This window comes from Colletotrichum acutatum (genome assembly GCF_030867785.1).
Source record: "Colletotrichum acutatum strain CBS 112980 chromosome Unknown BDZ83scaffold_12, whole genome shotgun sequence".
In the NCBI taxonomy this organism is placed as follows: Eukaryota; Fungi; Ascomycota; class Sordariomycetes; order Glomerellales; family Glomerellaceae; genus Colletotrichum; species Colletotrichum acutatum.
In genome coordinates this window covers 184,717-207,660 of record NW_026849006.1, presented here as the reverse complement: position 1 = coordinate 207,660, position 22,944 = coordinate 184,717, and the positions used below count along the sequence as shown (strand labels likewise).

Genomic DNA, 22,944 nt, shown 5'->3' with positions numbered 1-22,944 from the left:
GGTAGATGGAATCGTCCGATCAATTGATCAATGTAGCATTGGCTACCTCCCCAAGATTCTCCGCGCAATCTTAGATGGACCCTTACTCAAACACCCCGATTCATGGGATAAGACGTGAACATTCCCGTTTCCCACTTTACACACTTCAGCTCAAAACTAAATGGAAACCAAAAGTGAAAACGAGACGCGCAAAAGGCTAGATAGACGGAGAGAGTAGTGACACGCATATTGTCAGATAAGCCTGCATAACCCACGAACGATTCAGCGCATTGCATGTTCCCCAAAAGTCCAAAGGAGGAAAATCAATGGAAGCTGCGGCAAAACCGAAAAAAAGCAAAGCAAAGCAAAGCATACGCCATGTCGTACATAATACGCAGATAGCAACTTAAAAGTCCACAAATTGTGAGAAAAAAACGCCCCGAACGACATGATGGCGCAAGGTAACTTTGAGCCACGTATTGGACCCTGAACATCTATTCCTCTTTACAGAACCCTACCTTACTGCACACGGGATAAGAAGCCACAAGCTTGTAAATAAAAAAGTAAACACACGGTGTCGAAGTTTCTCCCTCTACGAGAACCCTGGTCAGCACGCAAAGAATGGCGTTTACATCATCAGCCAACAATATCACGCTTCCCACACCTCCCTCGTCACCGTCACCACCACCATGATCATGACCTAAGTAAGCAATGGGCCATAAGCAATATCAAGCAAACCTTGTACAACTCTCGGAAGGAGCCGACGAATCTTTGAGTTCCAACGTAAGCAGCCTAAACGTATCAAATATCACATCACATCTACTTAGGTTTCCTGCCACAACCAGAAAAGATGCAGCCACGTTAGTAGATAACGACCCAGATAGACATGTAAACGGAAGTGAGAAGGATCTCCGCAGGGGTCAAAGGGAGCCTCATCATCCCCACCAGCCGCATTCCAACACCCTCATCGATATCCACCTCGGCCTTATGCCTTACCCCTTCCCAAGGTTCAGGCACATTAGCTAGCGATCTAACTCATCTCTCCTCGTCCTCCCCGTCCCGTCCGTAGAGGTTCTCAGGGTCTCCCGGGCGGTCCATCACCCGCGCGTCCCCGGGAAGCCAAACACATACCAAAACAAAAGCGATCCCCAGATACACAGAATTAGCCTATCTTCTAAGCCCCGTGGAGAGAAAGGTAAAGTAACAAATGCACCACGATTATATCCGTGAATACGAACAATCTAGAAGCACGCCATTCCGTACCAAAAGAAAGAAACCCAATACCTAATCCTACCTTACCTACCTGTTGCTTGTCTCTCACATCCAACTTTGAATCAAATAAACACACCCTCGCACAACACCACATGCACTCTAGACCTGAGATCCCCCCCCCCCTCCCAAGGACCTGCCTACATCCCACATTACACCGCACCTTATCAGCAGCACGAGGCGTCAATCTTCCTTGCCTCCATGGCGGTCAAGCCTAATGCCCAGCTATCCATCCCTATCCCTTGCTTGAGCTTCCCAGAGATGGCGAAAGAAAGAAAAAAAGCAAATATACTGAGACATTGGAGAAACTGGGAGACATTTGGCATAATGATACACGTAAACCACGAGGTTAACGGCCGGGACGGGACAGGTACACAAAATAGGCATAACGTGCACAGTCACTGTTGCAGTTGGTCATGTTGTGAGTACGTAGGAAATCATCACGAGAGAAGGGAGCGGTAATGTCAAGTCGTGTGAATTTTGGCATCTTTGCCACGGCGAGTTCATTTGCTCGAGCCTTTTCCCACCTTTCTATATACTTTGGACCAGGGTCTCATCCAGGTGTATTTCGTTCCCCTCGGCAAGACACAATTGTATGCCACTTTCCCGCTGCCTCATCCCTTGATACCCATGGGGGTTTGCATGCTCCAAGCCGTGGCCGACAAGAATGCTCGACATCTCCACGCAAGGCACGCCGAGCCCGATATGGACAAGACCAGCATTGCGAAGTCGACGTCAAGTTCGCAACTACGCCCCATGGCCCCCAAAATTCCACCTCTTCCCACAGCGCAAGTTCCGAATGCTAGAAGCACGCCAAACCCGACTGCACCACACTCTGCTGAGACCCAGCCAACTCTTGTTGTGAAACGAACCATTTTCTTTTGTTCCCCGTCCATCTTTCCCCCGTTGCGCCATTGCTGAAACCCAATACCTGGACCCAATTCGCGTGCCAAGCCTTGTTGGTGAAGACCAACTAGTGCCCAAGATTTCCCCAAAATGATTGTTACAAGCATATTCCGTGTATCGTCATTAAACCCCTACGCAACATTCCTAGTTGCCATGATGGTGAGGGCATTGACCAGTCCATTACCATGATTCGCATGCCTAAGCGCCGGTATCCCACCATGTGCCATTCCTTACTGGGCTCGCGACCAAACGTGATGGAGCCATCGACGCGCTGCATGATAATGCTCCCCGTATGATGATGTGATTAGACCAAAATCGTCCTTGGGCCATTGCGTTGGCCTGATTACATCCTCGTGGATGCTCCCAGAGATGAAATTCCACAAGCTTCTCGCAGATGCATGAGGATAGATGCATCCGCGTTTCTCCATATCGTACACCCACTACCAAGAACGACGTGCCGATTGCGTTTTGCTGGAGTCGAGCTAGAAAAATCCGCGCCCCAAACCACCTTGACTGAGCTCTTTACTTCCTCCACCCCACGTTCCAAATAACATGTGCAATATCCCGGGCTGTATTAACTGTATCAATGACCCGGCCGATGATTCCTTCGTTGGAAGATGATTCCCCCTCTTCATATGGCATAAACATACCTGACGAGGTCCGACGCATGCCAGCTGGTTCGGCGTTCAGACTGTTGGTGGACGATGATCGTTGTAGGCCTGTAGACTTGTCGTCGGCTTTTGTCGGTGATTGCCAACCCATAGAAACGGCCTCCTCCTCCTCATCGTCATCGTCGTCGAAGAAAAACTTGCCGGAGCCCTTGGAGGGTCGAAGAGTTTCTTGAGAGGAGGACGGGGACATGATGGGGCTTCTGTAAGAGGTACTGTGCTTCATAGCTGTTTCTTGTGGCTCGGGAGTATCTTCGCGGTACTTGAGGGTGGTTGATGGTAACATCGCAATCGTCTTGCCCTCAACAGCTGCGGCAGCCTTTGAGGACTTCCTTCTGAGCAAGGGTGCCTTCTTCTTTGTTCGTGATCTCTTCATCATGATAGCTCCTTCGTCAGAATCGCTATTATCGTAGCGCTCGGTATCGGCGTCATCATCATCATCGTCGCCCTTGATATCAACTGCGATACATTGAGACACCTGCTCATTGAAGTGAATGTGCTTCTTTTCACTGCACGGCGAGATGATGCCGGATGATGTACTTGACGGGCACAGGTTGGAGCTCTCACGGCTCAACCTCCTCGATGAAAATGGAAACGTGACGTAGTCTGTGGTTGCTCGCTCCAATGTTGGTCGGGCTAGACGTCTGCGTCCGTCTTTTTCTTGAGCTTGGACTGCCGCGGCAGCCTGCTTTAGCAAAGAGGATGCGGATAATGACCTCTGCAGCATGACTTCCGACATACTCCTCTTCTTGAGGATTGGCTTCTTGTTGACAAACGAGTTGTTCTTGGTAAGCCTGGCGCTGTTGGGGTCGGTTGTGATGGGGTTCAAAGTGTTTGGACCCGTCTGCAATGGTCCATAAAGCCAGGTGACATCACAGTCCTTGAGCCTGCCAGGAGTTAGTTTGTACTGGTTTGTGCTTCCACGGTACCTACCAGTTCAGGGTCTCGGGGGAGACGGTTTTTAGGTGGTTCTTCGCCTTCATCCAGGTCCTCCAAGATGCGTTTTCCAAGCGAGCCGCGTTGCTGTACTCGGATCTCCGGGACACGATGAACTTCCATGACGACCAGATATCCTCCTCTTTCCAGTTGTGCGAGAGATAGTCAACGTGACGCGAGGGTTGTGCTCGAACAGCGGTATCGTCTTCAGCGTGTTCTACGTCCAAAATGAACTCTGGTGTGTTGGGCCTGGATGTGTTTCCATCGGTGTCGTTGTCGACGGGTGAGACAGTGTACGAGTCTCCAGTCCGGGGACTTGTAGGTGCTTCAAGGTCTTCAACTTGGTCAAAGTAGCCAGACTCTCCATAGGTAGGGATGACAAAGTGGTCGTTGGCGTGCACCGCAAGTTCTAACGTGTCGTCGCAGTCGGATGCAATGGAGACATTGCTGGCGGGTGTTGAGGAGCAAGAGAGGTCGGTAGATTCGGCGTGAATGGTCCTGGGAGATGAAGGGGCAGACGACGGTGCTGAGTCGGGATACACCTTCGCGTCTGCAAAAACGTCGCTGATATGGCTAGGGGCGGGAGCTGAGTGGAAGCTCGCTTGTTTTGTGACGAACTTTGGTTGTGAGTGCGAACGTCGCAGGCTAGACGAGGAGAAGTAGGTATTCTCCTCTGAAGATAAAACGACTGCCATCGTAGAGGTGTTTGGGCGAATTGAGGAACGTTAGTCCCTGATCGCCGCTAATTCAGAACAGAGGCGAGCAAGATCGGTCATAAGTATCCAAGTGGAAGCTGAAGTCGTTGGAGGTGGTGTTGTTATTGTTGTTGTAGGTGGATAAGAAGAGGTGATAGCAGCAGGTCGTAGATCGTGGACCAAAGAGTCGGTAATCGGGGCGACGGCTACGCAGGACGGAGAGGGGGTTGTTTTGTCCGGGAGGATGACGGTCCCTTTTTCTTATTCCTCCCACACCAGGCCGTTGGTTGTACCGTGCAGGTTTTTGGTGGCTCAGGACCTAGCGCGGTGGCGTCCCAAGAAACAAAGGCGGTGACTGGAGCGATGCGCGGGGGGTTCGCCAGTGGAAAAGGCGGAGGAGTCGTAGATCAGGTAGGGCGAAACGGAAGAGCAAAGCTGGCTGGTGCTGGCTTGGGCTGAGGGTACACGCGTGAGGGTCAGTGACGACGGTTTCGAGAAGAGACGGCGGCTGAAGTAAATGATGTCGCTGCAACTTTGAAAACGCAAACGAGAACGTGAAAACCAGGCGAGTCGCGGGTGGTAGCGGGAGGAAGCGGGAGGGAGGTGGTTTGTATATTTGCTCGAGTCTCGGAGTCGAGTAGGTGGAGAGGGAAGACAAGAAGAACACCCGAGGTGTGAAGGGAAGAAGGGATGAGTGGACGGATGGAAAAGGGTAGGTAAATGTAATCCGTGGTGTATGGGGAATTCGGGCTGCTCGATAGCCAGAGACAGGGTAGGGGAAGAGAAAAAAAAAAGGTAAAAAAGTAAAATACTGGGTAGGGAAGCGGATCGAGGAACTGGAACGACAACCGGCACGTTCGAGCCCCAGAGGCTGATTGCAGGTCTCGTTCTTTTGCCCGCCCCAGTGGAGTCTCTCAGTGGATTAGGAGGAGAGAGAGGAAAAGGTAGGAGAAAGAGTGGGAGTCCATAGGTACGGACACCACTCACGCAGACGTACGCCAGGTCAGGGCAGGATTTGACCAGGGAGGGGGGTGAGGAAGAGGAGGAGGTACCGGTATCCGGATTGTACCCTAGAGGCGCAGATGTACTGGAAAGATGGAAGATGAGGGGGTCCAAGTCAATGTGGAGGGGGTCAGAATGCAGAAAGGCAGAGCGAGGAGGGAGAAGAGAGATTGGGAGAGAGAAAGAGAGAGAGAGAGAGAAAGAGAGAGGGGCGTGGGAGACAACGCTCCGGGGTGTGTGACAGACACAGTTTTTTTTTTGCCTTTGCGTCTGGTTATTCGGGAAAGGGCTCGATGGTGCAAGCAAGGGTGATGGTGGGCAAGGAGTCCAAGGGGCGGCAGGGGGGGTCCTCGTCTGTGTGGAGAAGTAGCGAGGACTGGACCCGGGCTTGAAGGCAAGCAGTCACTGTTGAGACTCGGAGATGGAGAGAGAGAGAGTACGGATAGTAATTAAAGTGATGGTTGATTGAGGGAGATGAAGGCTTCACCAGATGAGATTGAACTACAGTCTGTTGAACCATTTGGGCAGATAGACAGACGGACACTGAGAAACTGGAGAACGCGACGAAGAAAAGGGCAGCAGGAATCTGAGGAGAAACATCTGGAGACTTGCGAGATGTTCTGGGGCCCGGGGATGAACAATGTGGATGGGACTACGACGTGGACGTGGACTGGGGAGGAGGGATCAGGGCACTACCATTAGCAGCAGGAAAGCAACAAGCAAAACAGGTGAATGTGCGGTGCAGTTGCGATGCGAAAAGAGGTACTTTGCCATAGTCCGGCACGCCACCGACTACTTCACGTACAAGGTAGTTCCTTACAAATAGATGGACCTAAAGATACAAACTCTTGTATCCCGTCAAGTGCCTACCTATCTGTGGTATATCTCGGTATACCGAGGAGCCAGTGGGACAACGACTCTCTCACGGTCTGGTAGCCACTTAGCAAGGACAAGATGCGTGGAACTGGATGGGTAGTAGTAAATGGACATACGCACACAGGCGCTACGTCAGGGCAGATAGAGTGGCCGGAATGACGGATGCAAGTACAGAGTGAGTATGGGTATCGGTATATTGGGGTCGTAGAGGAGGCAGGTATGACACTGAGGGAATTCAAGGCAAAGGAAAGCATAGGAGCTGTGCGAATGAGAGAGAGAGACAGCAAGAGAGAAAGAGGCGCAGGTGTACAGTAACAAAGTAGGGGCGCAACGCAACGCAACGCTATGCTGCGCTGCGCAAGCGTTTATCAGACCCCTGCAAGCCAATGCACACACCAGAGATGCAAGTGTGGCAGCTTGCAGCCAGACCGACAACTGGGGTGAGAATGGGAGGGTATCGGCGTGGAGAGATCCAAGGTGCAGGAGACAGCGAGCAACAAACACACCGGTGCCTACCTCAATGTCTATTCGTCAGGGCTTGTCCAGCAATGCGATGATGGTGGTGGTGGTGGTGATACTCGTGGTGATACTCGTGGTGATGATGATGATGATAATGAAGGGAGGGGAAACTTGGCTCGAGAAAGGGGCCATGAGGGGGATGCATAATGTCTAAATATCTGTGTCTCTTGGATTGAAACTCCTACATCCAAATTCAGGCATGTATAATTGAACGAGAACAAGACACAAAACGGCGAGGCGGCGAATGCGGCGCCTAGCGAGTGGTCAATTGATTGGTCAACACGACCCGGAAAAGTTCATCGAAGCAGAGATGGAATCCGCAAGGAGCCAACTAGGCGAAGTGAGGATCTGCGGAGGCGGGAAGATGGGGGGCCTTCCTCATTCTGTACAGATACACAGGATGTTCAAGGGAAGCTCCAAAGGCAGAATAGAGAGACATATACCTCAAGTTGGATTCATCCTCCCCGGAACACAAGGGATAGACAGAGCTCAAAGCCTCAAGCACGGTCTGATAGCGAGCAGCCATTAAGCAGCCCTCCATGCCCTCCACGCCGTCTATAGCGGCGGCCGGGACGATAATCAAGAGACATGGAGGATGATCCGGGGCAAAGCAAGATAAGGCCCATTCGAGGGATGTGAGTCAACGTCACTCAGGTATTAAGCCATGGTCCAGAGACGACGACGGTCTCAGCAGGGACAAAACCCCTCGCAAGAACGAATTCGTCCCGGCCGCGGACGCGCGGGTACGACAACCAGGTGAATCGAACACCTGCGCAATGATTGAAGGCATGCCAGTGTCTAGCGAACGAGGCCACCGGAACGAACTTGGGAATGAGCGTGGATTGTCCGCTGCCGCAAGGAGGCGAGAGACTGTGTGGGGGACACTCGTCCGACACTGTAACCAGACAGATGAGCATACAAATGCGTCCGGCAGGTAAGGCGGTCGTGGCGGTCCTAGGGAAGTGGAGGTTGTAATCCCGGAATGCCACAACACATTGGACGAAGAGAGAGCGAGACAAGCTCGTCGCGGATGTTGTGCCAATGAGAGCATGCCTTTGTTGGCGCATTCACATCCGACAGTGCCAGCATAAAACATTACTGGCGCAAGTGACGAGACGACACATAACCCAGCCAAGGGTACCAAGCGTCGAGTGGAGGAATGACGGTCAGAGAAGTGATCTTCAGGTCTTTAGGTCTCCGATCTTTAGCCATATCCAGGTCATGAACGACCGTCTCACTCTGGTACTCCTGGCACAAAGACGTCAACGTGGGGACGTTTGTCGTTTTGTCGAACCATGTAGGATACATCGACTCTTGTGTGTGCAAGACACGGATTCGTTTTCCCGAGGGAACAAACGCAATTGCAAATGCCAATAGCTTTCTTGCATGGCCCCAGGCACTTGACCGACGGCAGCGAGCGATTTGCAGGTTACAACGGCGGATAGCAGCGTGGATCTCTGCAGTACATAGGGTACGGAGGCATTCGAATCGAATTTCTCTTGGCCGGAATGCACTAGGTCTTGACGAGGCCTGAGCACAGTGAGACCTCGTGATGAAGCCAAAACCGCTCCAGTGACGATGGCGCATGTGCGATAATGGCAATGGCAATATCCAGTGACCTGGGCCAAGTTGCGATCCTCGGATGGTCGGACGCCTCAATGTCTGAGGGTTCGAGCAGGGCCAGCTCCCCAGCCCCAAGCCTCAAGCCAGTCCGAGTCTGGCCCAGGGCTGGCTAGGCAAGCCTCAAGCGAGGGAAGCAATGGGCCTTCTTGGCTGCCTTTCGGCGGGCTCGAAATTGACAAGGCGACTGTGGCCCCGAACGACAGGGGGGTCCTTCGGCTGGACCCTCGGGGTGAGGGCGAATGGAGTTAAAAATTATTTTCGAAAAGAATTTTTTTTTCTTCCATCTGTCGCGCTCTCGCCCTGGTCAAATCCCACGTTGCTGCACCCACTGACGGCGTGATCCCCGCCCTCACCCTCGAAACCTCTCCGAAGGGGCGGGGTCAGGATGGTCAGTGTCCTGATGTCTCGCCCGTATGATTCTCGTTTTCCGTACAAGTCCGCGTAACAATCTTCATGGTCCGTGCCGACCCCGGGAGACTCAAGTCGCCGCCATCGTTACCGGGAGGGATGGCCGCTCAGGCCGAAAGACCATCTGGCCCAAGATGGGGGTTCCAAGACAGGCCTGGAATGGATGCTCTGGCGACAACTGGCGGGTAGTAAATGGAACGACCGAAGAGGCCGAGAGGTGATATCAAAGGTGACAAATATGGTGCGAGGAAACCCCAAGGGTCTTTGATGCGCTAGTATCAGACATAGGGCGCGCTTGCAGGAATACCTTTCCTCCCTTTTGCTCTTGAAGTCTGGCCCCAGGATTTTGGATGCCGTTTGGAAAGCTCGGATACCTATGCAAGTCGGGGGTTTCTCGTGCTGATCCCGCCTAGAGGTCCCAGTCAGGGGCAGAGATGTTGGATGCGAATGACGTTAGCTGGCATCGATCGTGGATCATTGCCCAGGCAAGTAGAGCAACACAGAGTGCCTATGCTCGGCACGCAGCGTGTTTGAAGGTATGGTGTTGAATTAGAATTGAATTAGAACAGAAGATGCAACTCTGCCCTGATGTTGAGCAAGGAGCAAGCGAAGATCTAACTCCAGAGCCTCCTTCCTGCGTTGTGCGTCTGTCGGACAGGCCGTCCAAGGTATGAGGGGTACGTACCGGGTCTTAGTAAGGCAAGGGCAAGCCGAGCGTCAGGGGTCACGTGGGGGTGTGCATCGGAACCAGAAGGCCCAAACTGTCCCGTCATTTCGCCGGATGATGTGGGCCCTGGTTGTGGCTGGCCCCAGATGGAGACTTGCGCATGACCGGAACCTTTCCCCGGGCTGACGGTCTGGTCACTCGGTGCGGTAATCTAGCGTGCCATGGACTTGGACATTGCGGGGCAAGCTGTACCTCGCTAACAATTACGCGCAGGGCCCCTTTCTTTCTTTCCCGGGGAGATGGCAACAGCCAACATTGAACAGGGCCAGCAGCGACGCACATTGACAATGTCGTCAACTCGCGTGGGCAAGACCCCATCGACGCAGCAGGTCGTCCCTGACTTTTCGGGGCGCTTGCAACTGGCAATACAGAATACTCCGTAGCGAATGAGGAAGGCATCACGTCAAGACGGGCAATCACTCAATACTCGAATGACTGCATCTTCAACCTCCCATCCTCACCGTTCATTGATCTGCTTGTGAACAACCGCCGAGTAGCGGCATCGCCCCCGAGTCTCGTCGCATAATCGTCGACCGCACTCGGTAGCACAGCTCAGCCGAATGTCCGCAGGTTCAATGCGTCTCTCGTCTTGGCTCCATACGCTCCCCCACGGAGACCCCATCAATAGGCTCCACGGTTTCTGGAGACTCGGGGATTTGGCTGTCTCGCCTCGTTTCTTCTCCTAACCTTACGCCATCAGCATCTCCCAGCTCACAAGAACGCAATGCCCTCTGCTGTAGGTATCCTTACGCATTGTCAGGCCCAGCCCTTCAGACATGCCAGGCTTAACATCTTCTGCTCACTGGAGCCGCCCTGCTTATCTTTCCCTTGTCACGGCTCGGCTGGTCAGGGCTTTTCGATCGGACACCACCACAGCAATAGAAGGAAAGACAACACCCGCCCAGCCAGTAAGGATACGGTGATATCATGTGGTCCTCAGCGTCGGGTTGTGGCATCATTGCTGTCAGAATCGGCGACCAAGTGAATGCTCCTCACCACAAACCACAGTCATCTCGATGCTATCTCGATTCCTCGGTCTTACTGTATGCACTACGCCTTGGGCACTATGAGCACGCCCGGTCCTAGCATCGGGCCCTGCAGTGAGGGGAGCATACGGAACTGCGTTTTGGCACGCTCTTTTGCGGCGATGGCAGGCCACCAGGCGAGGAAGCATGGCCTTCCTAGCCATTGACATGTAGTCGTGCATCAGCTATCCCTCCAAGCTCGCTGATCGCCAGCTCCAGCTTCGTCGGGCCCTGACCGCCAACGTGATTTCGTTGGCTGCCAATATCAGACGTTCGCTGTGTCTGATGGTAGCAGGGAGCGCCAGCTTCAAGCTTCCCCTCGCCGAACGTCAACATCGATCGACATTTTGTTGGGGACTCGGCGGCTGGTCCACCCCCTGGTGGCTGGCTGTTCAGACTTCAAGGGTCCATGTCTCCAACCAAACAAAGTTACTAACAACTGGGGAACATCTGAAAAGGCAACAAAAGCAAGCGTAGTAGCGAACTCTGCACATATCAGACAAACTCTGTCGACCTACGACTTGGAAGCTTGGTTGATGTAACCCGGATTTTCCCCCAGTTCCCAGCATGTCAGATCCGCCAGCCACTATGCTGATAGCAGTCGCTGTAATCTAGATGGTCATCACAGGCGGAACGCTCCATGGTTATGCCAAAGCCTTTACCCCGCCTGGCCTGGCGTTAACCTTCCTCACAAGAATGGCAAGACTGGCATCCAGCCTCTCTGAATTTTATTCGTTTTATTCAAAGGGCCCTCAATCAACAAGACCTTACGCAAGAGGGAACTTGAACTAGACGCTAGCTGCGCAACATCGAACGCATCAATGCACTCTGCTTTTTCTTCCGGCCGCTAGCCAGCGTAGTGATTGCTAGGTAATACATTTGGCGCGAACTGGTCTACCTGGCTCACCTTCAACGAGCCCAATTATTGGCCATGAAATGACGTTCTTTTCGCTCTTTTTCTACGCATACCTCGCCCCTCCCGCGGCCGTTGTGGAGCTGAAGTAGCGGTACGGAGTACGGACAGTGGCCGGAGGCAAAGAGCGAGGGCCATACGGCAAGATTAACCCTTGAAAAGTTGCGACTCTATACTAGAGCTACGAGGCGTGGGTTTAACGTTGCCTAAGCTACGCGCAACCGGCTTGCTCTAACTCCAGTTCCCAAGGTCCTGTGAATTGATATCGACCTGGACGCATCATAATAATAGACTCTTGGTTCAGCGAGCTGGTGCTTTGTGCTGCTGCGCGCGACTACAATTCATGCCCTACCTTGGCTTCCTCAGTTTTCACCGAAGTCTGCAATCATGTAGGCAGCAAGCCTATCTGTCTCCCTGGTTGTGCCCAGTGGTACGTCAGGATTTGGGCACACGCAAACACATGGATGAACACTCTGGGGTATACTCAAAGTCAACTTGGTCAGTGCCACCAACAGCCCTTCTCCTTGAGTCTGGGAAAGGCATGTCATGCACGGAAGGTGTAAGTTAGCGAGCACCACAGGGCACGGCGCGAGGAGGAGACCAGGCTGAAGCCAAAGGCAGGGTCATTGCAGACAATGCACTGGCTGCTAACCAATAGAGGACGGTATTTGATGTGCTTGTAACTCCAACACGATCCGAATCACGCCGAGCCAGGCTGAGGTTAGGTTCAAAAGAGATGTCTCATGAAACGTAGGCTATTCTTGTCGTGGCATCTCGCGTGTCACTGTTACGGCCACGGAACCTGCTGGTGAGAACGAATCGACGCATCCAAAGTCTGAAAGCAATAGTGGGCGAATGGGAAAGACCCCATTTCGACGGGGTTGAAAGCAATGGTCCCAAACTATCTCCCAGTGGACGAGTCGGACTCCACGGGGAAGATATGGGGAGACTGAACCGGCTTGGCTTGGCTTTGGAGATCCCCCGTGGACAGCAAATCATAGATCGAGAATCCATGCATCATTCACCTCGGAGGGCCTCGACAACTGCGAACTGACGGGCTCGGTTTACAGATGTTGGATCTCTACCAGTCACACAGGAGTGCCATGGGATGCCAAAGTCGAGAGCTGGAGGAGACTATCCGCGGCTCTTCGGCATGAACTGGATATGCCAGTCCATTCGTCGGGTTGAACGGGCTTCTCCATTCCCAGTATCCTTAAGCCTTCCCTTAGCTGATCACCCTCCTTCGACGCGTCCGTTTGTAGCCGTGTAGCTCAATTTCGCTCAGGGAGACTTGTCGTTGCAGTTCCTTGGGGGCGCCAAACGGTAGAGCTTCGCGATGAAGTTGCCTCTCTCGCCCCGCCATTCTCTTTCTCTCAGTGTCTCGCGGAATAGGATAGGCTCCCTTCCAACAATATGCCGCATATTGAGGATACCGATGGCAGGCCTGTATGGAGCAGCAACTGTTTGGCACCTGTTTCTCGCTAGACGAACTACTTGTTATCGCCCTGAACAGTGGGCGGAGCTCCTTCAAACTCGGTCAGAAAACACGATAGCCGTCAGAAGCAGGGGCGGTGCCAGCTACGCTACAGTAGTCTGCTAAGACGCTCTGGCAGATCGGTCCAGACCACAAGTCGCTCAGACAGAAGAGACCCTGGCTATCTATTCTTTCGCTTCTCCAAATACCTATCTATACATATCCTGTGCTGCGATGAAATGCGCGGGCTAGAGGGCGACTACATTGAAACTACCATACTATGAATCTGGGTGTACATGTCTTGACAGCCAGTGCATCATCCACCACAAGTATGGCGAATCTTATGTGAGTTACACGAACACGTAAGTTGCCAACACGTTCACGATTATAGTTTGACCTCTTCTGCTCGTCCTCGGTCTGTTTACGTACACACCCGACCCGACATCGTCCGACACTTGTCCACCTCATCCTCCCCCGATCTTCCAGCTTCTCCGGTTTCTTCCTCCACCATCTGAAGCAACTCCACACTCCGCACTACAGGCATTGCCCGTCGGCCAAACACGAACCTTTGAAGCAGAGGCCATTCGATGGCGGTTGCTTGTCGTGCACATCAAACCCACGAGGCGCTCTGTCTTTCTCTCCGCAGACTTACAGAAGAAGCAATACCCGCTCCATATTTGTACAGCTTACTACCCTGTTCGGCCTGTTTTGTCTGGTCGCTGTCCTGCCTTGGCCTGGCTTGCCATGCCATACCTTGCCATATACTCTCTTCTCGGCGCCTGGCCGGCTACGGTCTGAGTCGTCCAATCGAAGGCGCATGTTTCAAACCGTGCCTCGTTCAAGGCCTTGCCCAGGCGTCTGAAAGAATGCAGCGCTGCAGGTCGACGCGACGGGGCACAGAGTTCACGGCATCCTGACTTCTACACACAGCTGTATATTCCGCTGTGACACTGGACGCTTCTTCTCTTTGTTGAGAGCCAGCCTGTAGGCATTCTAACAACGTGTACCTTGACTGCATATGCAGATTTGCGGACAGCCTGTTTTCAAAACCTTGGAGCGGAGTCATCCACTGTACAATGCATGACCGTGACAATGGGCTAGTCAGCTATTCAGCCAGTCATTCTGCATCCTCATCGCAAAGCTATTTTGTCTCTCAGGCATTCAAAGCGACGCCAATATCTTGCACCATCACCTCATCAGCCCCGCCCAGCCAGTGGCAGCGCCAGGTATTCGAAGCTATGCGACCTTGCAGCTGGACACAAGCCACACTAGTTAGTTCATACCCTCATACTCAAGACGCAATGGCGGGATGCTACCAGGAGACTCGAAGGCGAACCTAGTAACGGAGAAAACCATCCGCCACCATTTTCTTATCGACGCAGCTGATATGCATAGTTGCTGTTTATTAAGAGTCAGGTCGCCAACCCCGTCCCGACTGGGAGAGTATGGCAGCAGTGGGGTGTGTGGGTGCCAGAGACGAGATAAGGACGACAACAAACGGCTGCAAGACACCAGAACCAGGAAATCCCAGAGTGCTATCCTCATTCTTTTCTATGCTGTCCCATGCTGTCAGCCATCTCGAACAGTCAACGTGCCGTACGACTGCCAGCCACCTCTCGCACAGAAGACGTCTCAGCAGTGCCCGTCTGGCCGGACTTCAATCCAGTAAACGACTTTCAACTTTCTTACTGAGACGGGACCACGAACTTTTCCCAGCTGATCATGTAGCACTGATCACGTCGTCAGCAATGAGGCAAGGCAGCGACTGTGTGCTTGAGAAACCTGAGCGTGTTCAGCACTCCTCTCTTGTACGATCCGGGGCGACGGGGCCCGCGCCGACCCTCCAGGCCGCACCGCCCAAGGTCCGGGCGCGGCTGGACACAGTGAGGACGGACTCGGATTCTATCGCTAAGCCGCACTGGCGAGAGAGTTCGCTTCGTCGAAACTTTCTTCTTCAGGGTGTAGGGCACATGGGAGTCAGGACCCTGATCAGCGCAAGTGCAGTAACTCGGTCGAGTTTCTACCGTATAATGCCTCAACATGGCTCAGTGGATTTGAATCACCCAAGAGTTCAAACTTCATCCGAGTCGAGGCATTGATAATGGGAGTTTTGAAAAGGTGCTTACTTGACCGCGACGGAACAGCTCCGCGTGGCAGACGGATCTTATTCATTGTCACAGAGAGGCTGAACGAATGCGAACATTGTGAGGGCCATGCCAAGTCCTCCAACGAGTCCAGGCCTGGCAAGGGCCAAAGTACGAATTGGTGTTGACCGTAGGTGGCATCGCGCCTAAGCCGGCCTTACCTACCGCACCGGGCAGCAGACCGAGGATCCAGTTCCGGAAGACTGAAAGAACAGCAAATCACCATCCTATGAGGTGGTTCCCATTCGCATCATCAGTTGCCAGCAAAAAGATCACATAGAAGAAAGAGATACCCGACGAGGTTTCCGCTTCTTGCGGTTGCCGGACTGAACTCCGCAAGGTGACTTTCGCAGTACAGACAACAAAAAGGCCCTCACGTCACTGACTCCTCCATTTGTTCCTTTTCAATGTCCGTCGTCTTATCAAACGGTAGTAGCAAAGACAGTACGTGGAAGGATACAGCTCTGCGACAGGTTGGTGTAATCAGAAGGACCAAGTAAATCCTGCGACGACATGCAGCCTGGGAACTGACGCTGCTCGTTGGCCAAGGCGTCCTGCACGTCTTCGACAACGGTTGAATGGTTTCGACTGGTGTGGTTCATGAGTTTGGCCTAGCACACCTTGGTGCGCGCTTTCCAAAGATCTAGGTCTTCTATATTGTGACTTGTCACATTGAGGCACTTTCGATGCGGTGCTTCTCAAGTTGACGACTTGCCAGAGTACTACCCATGATGCAGAGAATCCTGGTAAACGTTCAAGGGCTGCCACCCCTGCCCGCAACCCCCATCTCGTCGGGGAGGACAGCCTCTTGCATCCAGAGTCTGCAACGAGACGCCTCTCTGTGTGTGGAATGCCCCCCACTCCCACGCTACCTACAGACGCCCATCTGGATGACTGTTCACCCAATCGAAGTCTAGATTCGTCGGCGATGGTGTTTCTGTTGTTGAAAAACACGAACAAGCCACGCCACTACTCTTGCGCCTCTTCGTTGCGAGTCGTTCACAGGTCAGCACTGTGGCTCGATTCATTATTCTATGGATCTCGGTGGGGGTTCACTTCCGCTCTCGTCGCTTGTAATCTCGCGAGGTCTTTTGGAACGCCTAGAATCTCTGGAACCACGCAACCTGCGCGGCCGCCAACAACACCAAGCTGTGAACTGACGTCTGCAAACGATCACATCAGGCAGCCGAAGGTGAAAAGCTCGGAGGGCCCTCGGCTTCTTACGCGCGCGAGTGGGGTTAATTGTCCTCCTTGGAGCCCTTGTTGCCTCTTTGCGTTTTCAGCAACATGTCCGGGAGAACAAGAACGTAGGCGCCGCAGCCCTGCGGCAGCTCCGTCTGCAGACACATGTCACAGTCCTGGGGTCCCTCATGTGTATCAATCTTGTTATCGTGAAGATCACAAATGCCCCGAAACCAACAAACCCCCCACGAAGACTGACGATCCGGCATGCGTATCTTTCAGCCCGAAGACGCGAGATACGGACTGCCTCGCTTAAGCACTCTAGTGGGCGAAGGAGACTCACCTCAAGCGTCCTGAGTATTGGTGTCAATTCGAAGCTGTGATTAGTGGCTGACGCATACATCGGCTACACGTCGCCCACCTCATACCTATCGCAACATTCTGATGATTCGGCGACTTGGTGAGTTTCCACGGGCTATGCGACAACGTTGGACACCCGCCCTTCTCCACCTGGCAAAGTTGATGCAAGTTGACTCCGCCGAATCCCTTCACGTCACTTTGGGTACGGGGAAGATCTGCACTCCCGCCCTTTCCCCGGCTGCAAGCTGACACGCCCCCGTAATATCCTCATCTGGTAACCCGATATCAGTCACCTATGTAGAGAAACAGCATCGCTGTTGGCTGGCTGCCTGCCTGCCTGCGAAAGAGGCTTCCATAGTACACCACTACCTCCTACCTGTTTAGACCAAGGCCGAGCCCCTTCTGCCGCACACCCGAGAAGTATCTGCGGCGTGACGGCCTCGACCGTGTTCGGGAGATGGCCGGGACCCCTCCCGCCTAGAAACCTAGTCTATAGCGTAGTGTGTACAGACTATCCAGCCTCGGTGATCAACTCGCGGCGTTCATCTGGTCCCAAGAGAGAGAATCCTGCGCTGCAACGAGAGTGCACGTCACGATACCTCAAAAGCTGTCAATAGGCAGCGGTCTGTCTGCGAGCCCGAGGGCCGAAGTCAGCTTATCTTTGAGATATCACGCCATACCGTCCGCATCCGCTCGTGCCGGCCGAGAGAGAAGATTGCAGTGGTTCTTGGGGCATGCTACCTAGACAAAGCGGGCCAGGGACAATTGGCTAGAGCTCATCACATCGAAGCGTAACTTACTGAAATGTGACGCTCAATAGGGCTCATTTGCGGCTGACACTAAGAACAGTCATCGCAGACGCCTACAATTTCGGCATTGAGCAAGGAGCGCGTTCGCGGGAGGTGGAGAGGCAGGCCTCCTAGGCCCGCTGGCCCGAAAGAGGTTCGGGAGGCCAACTACCAGGGTTGCCTAGGGACGGGAGCTTCCTAAGCTTCTGGGCGGAGGAGAGCCGATTGAATAGCCGGAGGCGGCCCGTAAACTCTCGGGCGGACCGGTGGAAAGACTCCATACGAAAGCCGAGTCTTTCCGTCGAGTGAACATTCCTCCAAGGGAAGCGATTCGCAGTAATCAAACAAACAACGACAATGCTCTGCTTGCTGACTGCATTGCTGGATCAAAGCTCAACCGGAACTGCTGGTGCTGCTTCCCCGCGTTTTTCCCCCCCTTCAGCTTGCATCCGTCAGGTTGCTCAGCCTGGAACCGGGCGGTTCAAAACATCTGGAACTTGCATACACACCCCTCCTCTCTCTATCTGCTGTATCTCGGACTGTGCGCCGTATTCGCACGCAGTATTCTTGCTCCGGGCATACCCGTCTCATCGTTCGTTCCTCTCCGATGGGCTGTGTGGTGGTCAACGGAAATTCAGTCCCACGCCCCAACGCTGGCCCGAGCAATCCCGACCCAATACGTCTTTCGGTCCTCTTCTCTTCCCCATTCTTCCCCAGACGTTGGGGGAATCTTACGTGTTTGAGATCTGTTCCCTTTGGAACCAACAAGATACTTTCTGGGGTCGGCGATATACCACAAAGTCAAGCAGGGACAGGGGTTCCTGAGGTTCCCCTTCCGCATGCCTGTTTGTCGCCGACTTGGGGCGGCGGCGACGACGCGGGGTTGAGCCTTGAGGGTGAGCTCACATACTTTTACCTGCAGACGTACAGATACCAAAAGACATGTCTGATGCTTCTGTACGGCCAAAGAACCAAACGGCTTTTTGCCACGTTTCCGCAAGAGAAGAAAGTCTATAGATGACAAGACACAAAACTATGTGAGTTGCAAAACGCGGGGAAAGAGGAAAAAGCTTCGTCGTATAATTCGACAAAGGCTTATTGAAGACCTCGTACTTCATACGACGAGCCGGTGAGGAAAGAAAAAAACGAACGAGTTCAAGTTCGAGCCAAGACCTAAGCTGCGGGAACTCTCTTCACTTGACGTCGAGCTTCTTTTCCTCTCTTCTCCGCGGGGAACCTTCGCATGCATTTATTACACAGCTTTCATTCAGGGACGTGGGCAGAATTTATTTTTTGGTGTTCACTGACCCAGACCGTTCGCGATGCCTTGCAAAGGGTGAGCAGCTCGCATTCCAACTCAGAAGTTATGTATGAAAAGGCTCGGCCGGAGGATGATGGGTTTGCCTTGCGGCTTGCGGCTCGGTCTAGGTCCAAGAGCTATGCGCACCCCGACGCAAAAGCCGATGGGATATGATCCTTAACTCCTACGTGCATGTCCCAGTCCCGTTCATAATCGCGGGCCCCAAACTTGTCTTGAATGCGGGCATGTTGAACATGGCGTCTTGAAGGCAGGTCGGCAGCAGCATGACAGTACGAAGTACAGCATTAGAGATTTACCCCCTGCCAAGATGCCGTTGCTTCCCCGCGCCACCGGCACTGGATCCAGACTTCCGCGGTGGCCGGCATCCGGGGTAAGGGAAGAAGATGGGATTATCGTCGCCAGTAGCTTCTCAATAAGGAACACGGAGTGTATTGGGTACTATGTAGTGTATTGGACAGAGTTTCCGGTAAAGGAATTGGACTCAACTCGACCGTGGAAAGGCCTTCCTGAACTACGGAGTGCACTGGACTTACAAGTCTGAACTAGGGCTAGCCAGGTACAACCGGCGGCGCGGATGACCGGACATGTCGGCGGAAAGCTATGGGCAACTTTTTACCTAATTCACTTTCTTTTAGACGATGAAGGAGGACGAATAGAGTCAAGGGGGTGTGTGTATGTGTGAGTGTGATATATATGATCATCCGTGCTGTTCCTGGCTTGCAGCAAGGCATGGGCCATTTTCCCACGATCTTGCAACAGATGATGGGTACAGGGCGTACGTGCGCTTTTGCTTGACAAACCGGGGAACCGGAGAAAGGGTACCGGTGTTGTAGGTAAGGCAAGGTAAGGTAAGGTACCGGTATGTTGTTTGTAATGCTGGGACAGAGGACGTGCCTCGCGGGGCAGAGCAGGGCGGCGGGGTGCGGTTCAAGACGGCTTGTTGGGTTTTGTCAACCTTGAGACTGTCCCTCTCTGAGGTCTCTGAGGCTCTGTCTTCTGTCTTCGGTCTGGAGGAGGAGGGGAAACGTCATGTCTACTTTTCCCCCGCCTCCTCCTACCGACTCTCGGGGCACGGAGAGTAGACCGAGCAAGACGTGATAGAAAGTTGGGATCGTTTTGGGTTTTGCGAGGGGTGTGGTCTAGAACTACCAGGTCAACAGGCTACGGAGCTTTCACCGGAGGACTTCCGATAAGGTGGGAAACTAGGCAACTGCGGGATACTAAGAAAGATGGAGGGAGGGGGTATGGATAGATTATAGGTTTTTGGATAGAGCTTGGACGGGGTGGCACTCTTGTTTTTTTTTTTTTTTTCTTACTTCATGATCGAGGTGACGAAGAGGAGGATTCGGAGGTTGGGGCAGGTGTGAAAAGCAGAGCAGAGCGAAAGATGTCATTTGCGTCAGGAATAACGAGCTGACAAGTGACGGGACGTTGACCGCGAGGACTTTTGATCAGTCAGTCAATGAGTACGGCCAGCCAGCCGGTCAATGTCGTCTTTGGGATGGGGTTGGTAGGTAGGTAGGTTGGTTTCCACTCACACTCACACACGCCCGAGCCTCAATGAGGCTCGCTGGATAAAGTATTTGCCAGATAGTGTGATAGCGAACACATCTAGATGGTGGGATGGATGAGGCGAACGAGGCGAACGAGGCGTGTGCTGAGCCGGCTTGCTCTTCGCGTTCTCGGCGGCTCTGTCGCGGATCACGACGCTTATCTGTGCCTGCCGTAAGCGAAAGGCGGCTCTGGCGGGCGTATTTGTCGAATTCGACGGCTCACATCTCTCCCACGCGAAAGGACGGATAGATAGCATCGTGATGTGGTGGGTAGCACGGGAACGGGTTGGCTGTCTCAAGCCTCAAGGTACGGACAAGGCTCAGGTGTAGGTATTCCCGGCCGATAGAGAGGAGTTTTTGCTTCCTCCCCTCTGCGACGGGCTTCGTCCGGGATTAAACACCTCACTAAAGCATACCCAAACAGTCCAGTGCCTAGCCCAGTAGCAGCAACCAGTGGAAGCTCGTGAAAAATGGCGCCTCCGCCTCCGGGCTCGTTTCTCTTTCGCCCCCCGTTTGCGGAGCTTTTCCCACGAGAACCGGAGTTTTTCACGGTGGTACGGCGGCCGAATTTCAAAGGAAAAGGGCACAAGGGGACGCACGCATGGGAGGGGCGGACCGCCGCCCCCGTTTTATTTTCGTGGCCCGTCGAGAGAACGTCGACCAGTTAGCGAGCGGTCATTTTTGCTCTCTTTTGTCTCGTTTTGTTGTTCCCGAGGGAAAAGGAGGGCCGATACGGATATCATAACGGAGGTTCGCCGTGAACGTGTTCGATGTATTCTTAGGACTTGTGATGTTCTGGGCACTAAGCTAATAACACCACGAGTACGCCCGTTTGAGGGGGTACGAACTAGTTGTAAGACACGCACACACACACACACACACACACACACACACACACACACACACACACACACACACACACACACACACACACACACACACACACACACATACGAATACAGAGAGAAACGGAGAGAAATAGAGGGGGTTAGGCTCGAGTTGATCAGATTTCAGTCTTAGTCTATGAGGAGATCGTCGATCAGGGCACTGAGGCGTTGATGTTCCGTTCTCTGCGTGGTTTTGTTTTTGTACCTTGCGCCGGCGCGCGTTTGGCTTACACGCTGGGCTTGGTTTGGGGGATGAGACCAGCTTCAGTTGTGGTTCTCCTATGTATCCATCCTCCGCCCGCTTCCAGTACCCCTCCACTAATCACGATTAAAGAGACTCGGACTTCACTTGATTGACGCAGACGGAGGGGGGTTTCTTGGCTTTTGCGTGATTGAGCCGCTGCCGAGCCCCAGACACTGGGGGATGGAGACAGAAGCGGAGTTGTTGCCTTTTTCCCCGTGGGAAAGCAGAATTGAGTGCGAGATGATCAGGAGATTCTTAGTGAACTTGAGATGACTATCCGGGTTCTGAACATCTGCTTCGAGGTCGGGTTGCCTAATTCGTTGGTTCTATGAGTGTGATGTGTTGTACTAGGAATTGATCTACAATACTTGCTGCGAGAGTCAGATCAGCGAAACCAACCAACTGTGCCAATCTGACAGGGCCATTCTCTTCGGGAATTTTTACCACGCATTTCTCCATAAGGAGAGGAGGTTCTATCCATAGAGGAACTAGGTACACATAGCTGTTACTTGTCGACTTTATCGATCGATGCCAGGATCCAAGAGGCTCTGCAGAGATAATTTCGTAGTTTGTGTACATTCACACCCTGTCTCCATTTTAATCGAACAGAGTCGAAGCATTAATCTAGTCGATATTGAGGTTGAGAATTTCATTTTCCGGGTTCAAGATGCGTAATTCAGCCGTTTACGCACATCATCATGCCCAACACCCAAAGTTCCGAAACTCGCCTCGCATAACGGCAGGTAAAATGGCGGGGAGGGGAGGGTGTCTCTCCTGCGAGAGCTAGCATAGACGGAGTTCCCTTTTTCTAGGCACAGCTCTTCACTTTGTGTAACCATGTCTATACGTTGGTCAATTGGAACCTTTCAGGTTGGTCCGGTATGTCACTTGTCCAGATTATCTGGGCCACTACATGCATCTTAGGTATCATTGTATGGCGTAAGAGTTGACGAAGGCACAAGGGTATCTGTACCTGTACTGTAGTTGGGATCTTTGGAGGGGGAGTATGCTAAAGCTCACGCATCCACACCCATACATCTAGAAGCACATATGCTTTGCTGGCGTTGCTGGTCCTCCGGGGCATACTGCAACGTCGCGGTATGCGTTCTACGGGCGTACAACGTACAACATGCATGCCATGCCTCGTGCCCGTGCCCCATTTTCCCAGTCTGTTTTTACGGATGTCTACACGCAGACGAACGCTGTCTCTCTATTCCCTATCTCCCAGATTGCCCCCATGTCATGCATACGATGGGGTACCCACAGCATCTATGCAAACCGATATAGACATTGCGACGAGGAATTCTACGGTTGGATGAAAGATCGAAATATTGGAACCCATGGAGACAGAACCGGTCAATGATGAGCGCGATAAGGAGCGGGTTCCCCCGGAGGAAAGCCTAGAAGACTAGATGACGTTCTCACAACTCAACGGGAATCTTGGT

The 22,944-nt window shown here is 53.0% G+C and overlaps 4 protein-coding genes across 4 annotated transcripts; 1 reads left to right on the top strand and 3 right to left on the bottom strand.

The window, feature by feature from the left end:
- Positions 1-1,786: 1,786 nt before the first annotated feature.
- Positions 1,787-2,468, bottom strand: BDZ83DRAFT_49153 (uncharacterized protein). Its single transcript, XM_060503290.1, has one exon. It carries the CDS (start codon positions 2,259-2,261, stop codon positions 1,863-1,865), a length of 399 nt encoding a protein of 132 aa, XP_060369322.1. The 5' UTR covers positions 2,262-2,468; the 3' UTR covers positions 1,787-1,862.
- Positions 2,469-2,676: 208 nt separating this feature from the next.
- On the bottom strand, positions 2,677-4,453 carry BDZ83DRAFT_568677 (protein phosphatase type 1 complex subunit Hex2/Reg1; the record flags this gene model as incomplete). The annotated part of the gene is made up of 2 exons (XM_060504105.1): positions 2,677-3,709; positions 3,756-4,453. The coding sequence occupies 2 exons, from the start codon at positions 4,451-4,453 to the stop codon at positions 2,677-2,679; spliced, it is 1,731 nt and encodes a 576-aa protein (XP_060369321.1).
- A 2,625-nt stretch (positions 4,454-7,078) lies between these two features.
- Positions 7,079-8,758, bottom strand: BDZ83DRAFT_727319 (uncharacterized protein). The gene is made up of 3 exons (XM_060512781.1): positions 7,950-8,758; positions 7,294-7,804; positions 7,079-7,103 (listed from the first exon to the last, which is right to left on the bottom strand). Exons 1-2 carry the CDS (start codon positions 8,435-8,437, stop codon positions 7,501-7,503), a joined length of 792 nt encoding a protein of 263 aa, XP_060369320.1. The 5' UTR covers positions 8,438-8,758; the 3' UTR covers positions 7,079-7,103; positions 7,294-7,500.
- A 5,414-nt stretch (positions 8,759-14,172) lies between these two features.
- BDZ83DRAFT_49137 (uncharacterized protein) lies at positions 14,173-15,506 on the top strand. The gene is made up of 2 exons (XM_060503289.1): positions 14,173-14,291; positions 14,351-15,506. The coding sequence occupies exon 2, from the start codon at positions 14,466-14,468 to the stop codon at positions 15,117-15,119; it is 654 nt and encodes a 217-aa protein (XP_060369319.1). The 5' UTR covers positions 14,173-14,291; positions 14,351-14,465; the 3' UTR covers positions 15,120-15,506.
- Positions 15,507-22,944: the final 7,438 nt, after the last annotated feature.

What these genes read in the sequence shown, in the direction of transcription:
- BDZ83DRAFT_49153 (XM_060503290.1), bottom strand. Translation starts at nt 2,261, where the DNA reads ATGCTTGTAACAATCATTTTGGGGAAATCTTGGGCACTAGTTGGTCTT.
- BDZ83DRAFT_727319 (XM_060512781.1), bottom strand. Translation starts at nt 8,437, where the DNA reads ATGCGCCATCGTCACTGGAGCGGTTTTGGCTTCATCACGAGGTCTCAC. An exon ending in TCGTCTCGTCACTTGCGCCA is followed by an intron (nt 7,805 to 7,949) that starts GTAATGTTTTAT and finishes CCACTTCCCTAG; the next exon opens with GACCGCCACGACCGCCTTAC.
- BDZ83DRAFT_49137 (XM_060503289.1), top strand. Translation starts at nt 14,466, where the DNA reads ATGGCAGCAGTGGGGTGTGTGGGTGCCAGAGACGAGATAAGGACGACA.